At 31.5% G+C, this 9,804-nt stretch overlaps 1 protein-coding gene across 1 annotated transcript; it reads left to right on the top strand.

Annotated features, from left to right (window-relative positions):
* The first annotated feature begins 3,359 nt into the window (after positions 1-3,359).
* LOC113865290 (pentatricopeptide repeat-containing protein At1g50270) lies at positions 3,360-7,587 on the top strand. The gene is made up of 3 exons (XM_027499746.1): positions 3,360-5,358; positions 5,476-6,274; positions 7,088-7,587. The coding sequence occupies exon 1, from the start codon at positions 3,496-3,498 to the stop codon at positions 5,185-5,187; it is 1,692 nt and encodes a 563-aa protein (XP_027355547.1). The 5' UTR covers positions 3,360-3,495; the 3' UTR covers positions 5,188-5,358; positions 5,476-6,274; positions 7,088-7,587.
* The last annotated feature ends 2,217 nt before the right edge of the window (positions 7,588-9,804 follow it).

Genomic DNA, 9,804 nt, shown 5'->3' with positions numbered 1-9,804 from the left:
TACCCTTTTATGACAAAAAAGAAAATGCTTTTTTACATGAAAATATATCCTATAATCATCCTACTATGGCCTGGTTATATCTTAATATTCTAAAACCAAATAGGTACTTTATTTTTTCATGTGGCAGAGGGGTGCATCATTCCCAACTCAAACAATTAAATTATGAACAAGTTTCCGCTAAAGTGTCCTCAAGTTATTTGATTTGAAATGGTTTCACGTCTCTCTTATTTATGTTCTATATAAGTATTTGTTTTATTATTGAATTTGTTTTTCTGCCGTGAGTCTACAGTGTTAGTATTATTTTGTAGTTTTGGCTATTTTATGACAGATCCCATGTATATGTCCTGTTTATGACAAGTTTTGGTATTATTGTAAACGTGGAGGCACAGGAGCTAATACCCTATTTGTATTTGGCTAAACTGTCCTATTGTCCATGTAGCCAACAACTTGTTCTAACATGAAATAATATAAACTTTGAAGGAAATCACAATAATGTTTTGTTTTAAAAAATCATGTGTGTGTTGGTGGAACGAATAACAAAACCTTATGTGAGGATTTTGTCTGATGCAGGAGATACTGTGTGTAAGAAAGGAAGTGGAAACCCGAAGTATGTTTGTTAATATTTCAGTATTTCACATTCATGTCACGTAATGCAACTCTTCTGTGGCTCCTGCATTTACATGAGTGAGTGATGAGTTAGCACTTTCTGAACACGTGAAGATGGAGCCTACAAGGATCCCGGAAAACTATTATTGTGTCAATTTCATCTATTTAAACTGGTATTATATTATGAGCACTGGTATTAAATTACGAGGGCATGTCTTTTCTTTCTTATACTACCCTAAGTGTATAAATCCTTAATTCTATAAATTCTTACATTTTATACCAATTTTTTATTTAACTTACGTTTTTTCAGATTTATATTAATACGAGAAGATCATTCCTCTTGTATTATTAATCATTTCCCTTGTATTATTAAGTACATGTTTAGAAATTTAATAAAGTCACGTTTAATCATATTTCAATGGGAAAATTATGATCCGTAGCGTTAAAATGGATTTATATTCAAATAAATTTGACGTAGAATCAAATACATTATAAAATTTGTATTATAATTTTATTTTCTTGACTTATTTTAAATTGATTAAATATCATTTTCTTGGAATATTATATTCCAATAACTTTTTTAAATCATGAAAAAATTAATAGATTAATTAGGAGTTTTAGTTGATATAATTTTTTTTATAATATTTGGCGTGAATATTTACAGTGTTGTTTAACAGTGAGTTATATTGTTAAATGAGTTTTACTTTTTCGCTAATTATTGGTTTATAAGAATTAAAAAAAAACTCTATCAGAATATTACAGTAAAAATTTATCATCTCCTTGAATATTACAGTATTTATTCCAATAATTATACCATTTACACTATTTGTTTTTAATAAAATAATCATCCTTAAACAAATTTAACTAAGAAAATATAAACTATAAATAGTTATTTTTTCATGTGTATGTTTTCTTCCATAAAACTATAAAACAAAGAGAAATCTTGTACAAAAATTCTGGCGACCGATGCATTCAAGTGAGTGCAAACATTGTAGCAAAACTCTCCATCGGAATAGTTAATACAATTAAATTTAACTATTGGCGAAATTTGTCAAACTTTATTAACACATGAATTTCAAGTTTACATATGAAGTGCTTGTACGTTAATAGGAGTATAATCTGGGATTAGTATTACATAAAAACATTTAATGTAGAGAAATTAAGCGACAAATTAAAGGAGGGAATATATTTAAACTAGTATTAACTTGTAAAAGTAAATGTATAAATTGAATATATGAGAATTAAGAAATATTAAATTCCCATAATATATAGAAAATTTCTATTTTGTTTTGAATTAGAGGCGTCGGTGACCCACGTCAAATAAATTGGTAGTTGAAGAAGAAGAAAAAAAAGCATAATACAAATAAATGTCTCAAGAAATATGCTAAGGGAAGAAGAATGGATGAATGAATCACGTCACGGGTCTCTCTGCCGACCAATGTAATGCATCTCTGAATATTAAAATGTTGATCACGAGCAACTTGCCCATTTTATAACTCACCTGTCCACTCGCCTACACACAAAGCATCTTATTCTAACCATTCTTAATAATTTCTTTTTTTATGCCTTCACGTGTATTTATTATTATTTTTGTGCTTTTATTACTAGTTTTTTTTACGGCTAAACTTTTATTTAATTGATTGATACACCAACTATATTGAAACACTTTTTGGAGAGTGAACAAAAGAAAAGGACGATGCTCTCCTTTTTCACGAGTCTAACCAAGTTGGGTCACATGTTTTGTCCAAAAACGTATTGGGCCAGTCTCATTTTTCAAATAGAATCAGAGACTTGGACCGATGCAACACCAGAAAAACCAAGTTATTGGAATGGACCCAAAGAGTTATATCTCGTGAAATTATACGTGTTAGGACTAGTTATGATTTCTCAACCCACAAAAAACAAGAAAAGAAGTGGTAGCTACTTTGATTTTCTAAATTATCAATTTAGTTCCAAAATTTATATATAAAATTTTATTTTTTTACTTATTTTTATAATATCATTTTTTTATTTATTCTCATCCCACACATTATAATCTCTAAATTTACTAATATTACTCATTTTAATTTGATTTAATAAAATTATAAATTTAATTTATTTATTTTTATTAAGATAGACTACACAAAACAACAAAACAGAACTAAATTTCTGTTCTAAAATTATAAATACCTAAAAAATTCAAACTCAGAAAGAGAGTTAAATAGAGAAGACTTTTATCAATATAAATAGTATTTATAACAATCTCAAGACTTAATTTAGCTAACATATCATCACAAATTTAATTTTTAACTTTATAAAATATTAATTATCAATATGATAGAATAATTGTTCATATTTAATTTGAATTAAGAAAAAGATATAAAAATATAATATATTTAATTTGTTATTTTAATGCACGTTATATATATATATAAAGATATTATTTTTAATATTCTTATTTTTACTGACAGAAAAATGAAAAGTAATTGTTTATCTCTAAAAAAAGATATTTACTGAACATTTTGTGAAGAATGTATTTGGCTTGTTTTGTTTTAATAAATTAACTTTTATTTTATTTCTCTAACTTATAACCTTATAACACGTTTACATTTGGTTTAATTATGAAAAGACAATATCTATATTATGTTTTAAAACAAGTTAAATTCAATATATATACTTATTTAGCTAAATTAAAATATCCAATAAAAAAATTCTTATTTCACTAAGTTATAGTTTGAAAACTGTTAAGCAATTTGAGCACTTAAAGACCCAAATAATCTACCCTTCTTTAAAGACTTGGAACAGAAGTTGACTCTGGAACCTTGCCTGCTGCTGTTGGGTTCGTGGCTTGTTAATGGGGTTAGATCAGAAGAAAAGTTTTGGGTGATTACATTACATTACACCAATGCTATGCAATTTTCAGCTACCTTGTGTAACACCCTTGTATTCCTCTTCAAGAAACACCACACTGTGGACCAATGCAAGCAAATTCAATCCATCATCGTCACCTGCGGTCTCTATTCAATACAAGACACCCCTTTCCTCACCAAACTACTCCAATGCGTCCCTTTCTCTCAAAACCCAAAAACTTCTCTTTGCCTTCTCTTCAACACCATCCACACGCCCAACACTCGCCTCTTCAATAAAATGATCGCAACTTTCTCTACCACTTCCCACCCCCAAACTTCTCTTCTATGCTACGCAACAATGCGACAAAAGGGCGTGCAACCAGACAAACATACATTTCCTTCGCTTCTCAAGATGTTTTCAAACTCAAACTCTGTTGGTCAAGACCCTTTTATGCTTTATGCTCAAATTTTTAAACTTGGGTTTGATCTTGATCGTTTTGTTAGCAATACCTTGATTCCAGCTTTTGCGAATTCTGGGTTTAGGGAAAGTGCGTACCAAGTGTTTGATGAAAGTCCCTTCAAGGACACTGTTGCTTGGACTGCATTAATTAATGGGCATGTTAAAAATGATTGTCCAGGTGAGGCACTCAAGTGTTTTGTGAAGATGAGATCGACGGGCATGAAGGTTGATGAGGTTACTGTTGTTAGCATTCTACGTGCTGCTGCATTGGTGGGTGATGCTTATTTCGGAAAGTGGGTTCATGGGTTTTACGTGGAAGCAGGGAGAGTGCGGTTGGATGCTTATGTTTATAGTGCTCTTGTGGATATGTACTTCAAGTGCGATCATTGTGATGATGCCTACAAGGTTTTCAATGAAATGCCGTATAGAGATGTAGTTAGTTGGACTGCGCTTGTTGCTGGTTATGTGCAATGTAGCAAGTTTCAAGATGCACTCCGTGTTTTCTGGGGCATGCTGTTGGACAATGTTCTACCCAATGAATATACGCTCACAAGTGTTCTTTGTGCATGTGCTCACATTGGGGCTTTGGATCAAGGAAGGTTGGTCCATCAATACATAGAGTGTAATAAGATAAATCTGAATGCAATGGTAGGGACTGCTTTGGTGGATATGTATTCAAAATGTGGATGTATTGATGAAGCTTTAAGGGTATTTGGAAACTTGCCAGTCAAGAATGTTTGCACCTGGACTGCGATAATTAATGGGTTGGCTGTGCATGGGAATGCAATGGGAGCATTGAGTCTCCTCTCTTGCATGCTAAAAAGTGGTATTCAACCTAATGAGATTACCTTCATTGGTGTTCTTGCTGCATGTTCTCATGGAGGTTTGGTAGACGAAGGGAAACGGTTATTTGAATTGATGAGTCGTGCTTATCATTTGAAGCCAAATATGGACCATTATGGTTGCATGGTTGATCTGCTTGGTCGAGCCGGGTATTTGGAAGATGCCAAACAAATTATCGATAATATGCCAATGAAGCCTAGCCCTGGTGTATTGGGAGCTTTATCTGGTGCCTGCATGGTCCACAAAGCATTAGTAATGGGTGAACATATAGGGAATTTATTGGTAAATCAGCAGCCAAATCATAGTGGAGGTTATGCACTTTTGGCAAACTTGTACTCAACGTGTCAAAACTGGGAAGCAGCTGCTCAGGTCAGGAAGCTCATGAAAGGATCAAAGGTGGAAAAGACTCCAGGATATAGTTGGATAGCAGTGGATGGTTTTAATTCATGAGATTAACGGTGTGTTTGGATGGGGGATTATGGAGGGAAAGGGAAGGTATCTAGACATGTTTTCCCATTTTTGGGAAATCTCTCTCTCTCTCTCTCTCATGAAAGGCTAATGAATTTACAAAAATCTATCATCACCAAAGATATGTCAAGATTTTGCAAAGATCCTTTTTATGTATGTCACGTTTCTGTCTTCTTGAATCTGTGTGAATATTGTTGAATCTTAGCTACATATGAACTCTGTGCTTTGAATCATTCTGGTCCTTTTTCATGTTTCATCTTTTAATTGAAGAGAGAAAGAGATGGAGGGTGAGACGAGACAAAGAAGCAAGAACGGAGTTTGCGAAGTCTTGAAGCTGATTCACAGGAAGGTGGGAAAATCCAATGTGATTCTTGTTTCTTTTCATTTGGCTGGAATTTATCAGTTGTTTTGAATTTCCTCTTAATTCTGTTCCTAATTTCTTAACTTTTTCCTAACCTCTTGGTAGAAAACATCTTGCTGAATGATGTTTTGCTTAAAAGGTTTTTCTTCCTCTAAGATTAATGTCCTGGTAATTCTTGCATTCATGCTCTCAAATTAATATTTTGCTTTCCTAGATTGATTATAAGAATGCTGAGTACCAGATGTTTGTTTTAATTTGTGAGTCAAAATTATGCAAACTAAGTTGGTGAAACTTCCTGGTGCTGAGATATAGAAACATGGTTTTGCGTATGTAGAACGAAGGAGCCTTTTTTGGTTTTTATTTTGTTCAAAAGTTATACTAGTGGATATTCCTAGAATCCATGAAGTTTATGGCTCAAAAATGTATTTTATTATTTTGGTACTGTTTGGGCTGCTCCTAGAAGGATTACATTGCTCATTGCCATAATTAGAAATGCTTGATATCATGACACCTGTTGACAAACTTTCTGATAATATTGATTATTTCCCAGTGGAGAAAATTGTGTCTATTTTTGTTCTAATTTAAGAATCTGACTTGTGGTATCAATTTGGTAGGAAACTACGGGGTCTGCATAAAATTGTGCAGAGTATGTTTTGTAGAATTGAATATTGGAGAAATTTTGAGGGGAGAGGGGCCAGAAGATTCATTGTAAGTTTGGTTCAGTGCTTTTTTTAACTGGAAAAATTTTAAATTCAAGACCAAAGTCAACATAAAGATTGTTTGGGAAAATTCTAGGAAAAAAAAGTATTTATATATTATTTATGCTGGGGGGCAATGGTGAAGTGAAACAGGGATGAGGTTCGAAGAGATTTATTGATAAGTTCACATTAAATAGAGTAATAGACTAGTTTTATGATGAATCTTTAATCAGGATGCGGTACTGAATTATATTCAATTACTTAACAAATTGGTATGTTTTTTGGCTAATTTATGGTAAAGATATTCACTACGATTAATTGTCCATTATTGTTCATTCCCTATTTACCTTCTTTTTTACCATGATTTTGTGATTATATGTAGCTTATTCAGCAATGCTGTATATAAGAATCTTCAGATCTAATGTAAAGATAAGAGAAAAAGGTTAAACTAATGTATAAAAGCAATTTGAATTAGATTCAAATTTGAAATTAAATAATATTTAAAATTTTAAGAAATGACAGATACGCACATAAAAATCTTACAAAACTTTCCATAATAAAGATGAATGAGTAGCTGAGATATTTTATGTTTTCTGTAGAGTAAGGTAAATGGATATATAAGCTTTATGCATGAAGCCTAATTATTGAGTTATATTATGAACATATTATAAAGGAAAATGCAGTATTGCGTGATTTTTACAATAATCATTTCCACTGATCAAAATGTGGAAGAGTTGGAATTGGTCTCAAGCTGTAGCATTCATGTCAAAGTTGCTTTTCAAGGTGTTTGTGTAGTTCTAACTCAAGAATTTATGATTTGCAGTTGGAATGGCACCTATGAGAGTTTACTTGGGACCAACAAGACCTTTTTCCCCAGTCCATTCCTCTTGGAGCAAGTTCTTGTATTCTAACATGAATCTTTATCTGTTGAGAGACTCTTGTATAACGGAGAAAGTAGAGGCATGAGTTTTGAGTTTGATCGTTTCTTATCCAGATATGTGACCATTTTATGCAAAGCCATTTTGGTTGTTCATCCTAGAAAATTATGATTGTTGACTTTTGCAAGCTTGGGGTTGTTCACAGTACTTCAACTAGTTTGATCCTTGAGCTTCACCTTGATGTGGTCGTTGGGATGGGAAGGACCTATAGATATCGTGGTTTTATTTAACTTTCTATTGGTCAAAGTGTTTTAGTTACTCATGGATGTCTATTGAACTGGCCATAGCTTTGGTAGGTAATACTGTATTGGGCAGATCGCTATTGTGCTCAGTTGTTTATACAAATAATCATCAATCGATATATTGATACTGTCTTGTTTCTTGTTCAACCTGTATATTTGTCATTGTGCGATATCAGGAATTTCCTCGTGTCTTTTGAATATTCATATGTTGTATGGTTCACTTCATAGATCTGGTGTTGGATACCTTAAACAAAAATATAGTATGCGTTAACTGTAAGCACTGTTCAACAACTTGACGTATATGTATGTCTTGTAGTTAAAATCACTGGCTTAAGAGATGTGTCTCGAAGCAAATGGAACATTTATACCATTTTTTTTTGTAACAATCGAGCACTTATCTTAGTGGAGACATTGCAAATCAGAAGTTACTGGCAATTTGTCATGAAGTTAATAATTTCTTGAACTTCTGTTGCTTTTGTTTACCCTTCTCCCTTCTCTTTTCTTTCCTTCTTAACTCTTAAACACACCCTAAAGTCTCTAATCATATACATATCAAATCATCTGGTGTTCATTCGATCTTGGAGATGGAGAGCTTAATATTGCAGCTAAAACTGGCCAGGCAAGTTCAACGGAGAGAAGATTTCAACCGAGCATCTACTACATGTTGTGTAGTAGGTTACCAATGGATGTGAGTGTGGGATCAGCAACATGGCATATTGCTTCTTTTTTATTTTTTGTAATATTTTTTGGTCAGAGCGTTTTACTTTCAATGATAACATGTCAATGCTAAAAAACTTTAGATTGGTAAGAAACAAATTCGACAAGGGAACTTCTTTATGCTTCACTTTTAACAAGTTTAAAATTATAGAATACAAATGCTTTTTTGAAGAAAAATTTAAATACCGAGTAGGGAATTTCAGAGCTCTCTCTCCCTCCAAATATAACAGTAATGAATTTCTTAAATATTCTTTTAATTTTTTTTAAAAATTGATTTTATGTGTTTAATGAAAAATATTTATGATTAAAAAAACATTATAACTGATTAGTGATTTTTTTGGCTTTTAGAATGTCTATTCATAAGAAACCCGGTTTAATAGCCAAATCCATAATTGGAACTCACGTATGCAAAACTATTATTACAGTAGAGGATTTAAAACATCATATTACAAACATGTCTTTGAAGTTTGAAACCATCAACGTCGGTCTCACTTTTAGTTGAAAAAAAAAAATACTAGATCATTTATCGCTATTCATGCTCACCAGATACTTATAATATACTCTCTACAAGTGACATGTTTTTTTTTTGTTGTCTTAATCTTGAGCCTTTTTGTCATTATTGCCATTTTAGGACATTTTCTATTGAACCATTTGTCACCACCGAAGATGGTGCGGTTTGATCACATTAACCAGTGCCCCTAATATTTAAGTCGCAAAGGCAACTATCACATATCTCCTGATAAATTAAATAGAAAAAGCTTTAATGTCATTGTTATGTCTACTATTTCCACCCGTTTCAAAATAGGGACATACAGCGAATAAAGGAAATTGATAAAGTCTTCGACAGTATAAATGCAATAGAAATACGCTAAGTGGAAGGATACATTCTTATTTAGTGTACGTGAAAAATGTAATCATATCATATATCACTCAATGATATGTATATATTACTAGTGGCAATCATTGTCTTTAACTTCAATCATTTACATTTAATTTTTATTATTCACCAAAATTAGTATATAGAGATTTTCTATATTCTACTTTTCTAACCAATTGCCCTGGCTAGAGCCATCTCCGATTTTGATTCCATTTAAAATAGTAACTCTAAAAGCAATTCGATTTCATTCGATGTTCATGTTTGTCATGCAAGAATGATCGGAGTTGTATATAGTAATTTCAACTGTTTCCATTTTTTGTGGTTTCTGCATAAATTTGGATGACATCTCATGTCAATAAAGTATATGAATATGAGGTAAATTGAGGAGTTCATTCAAACGATGGATAGAAATGCAAAGTTAATTAAATTACTTGAAATAATAATAAAAAATGATGTGGTATTATGAAAAATGTGAAGAATTATACAAAATAATTTTTAACAATGTATGAAATTACTTAGACGGAATTATTCTAAGAAAAATAACTAATGAATAAAAAATAAAAAATATAGCACTAATGTTATCAATCTATCTTAACATAATTGCTTTTAACTAGTTAACTATATCATTAAAAATTATCGCAAACAATTGTAAAATAATAATATCAATAAGGTTAAACTATATATTTTTTGTGAATAGTTAAGTTTAAATTTAAATTTTTTTCATTATTTTATATTAATGAGGTGATATACAGTTAAACATATCAAA

Source organism: Abrus precatorius, unplaced genomic scaffold (genome assembly GCF_003935025.1).
Source record: "Abrus precatorius isolate BTA unplaced genomic scaffold, Abrus_2018 Scaffold4, whole genome shotgun sequence".
Taxonomy (NCBI): domain Eukaryota; kingdom Viridiplantae; phylum Streptophyta; class Magnoliopsida; order Fabales; family Fabaceae; genus Abrus; species Abrus precatorius.
Note: the sequence above shows the minus strand (reverse complement) of the source record. Positions and strands in the feature narration are given on the sequence as shown.

Bases quoted from the DNA above. Each gene is read 5' to 3' on its own strand.
- LOC113865290 (XM_027499746.1), top strand. From the start codon at position 3,496: ATGCAATTTTCAGCTACCTTGTGTAACACCCTTGTATTCCTCTTCAAG.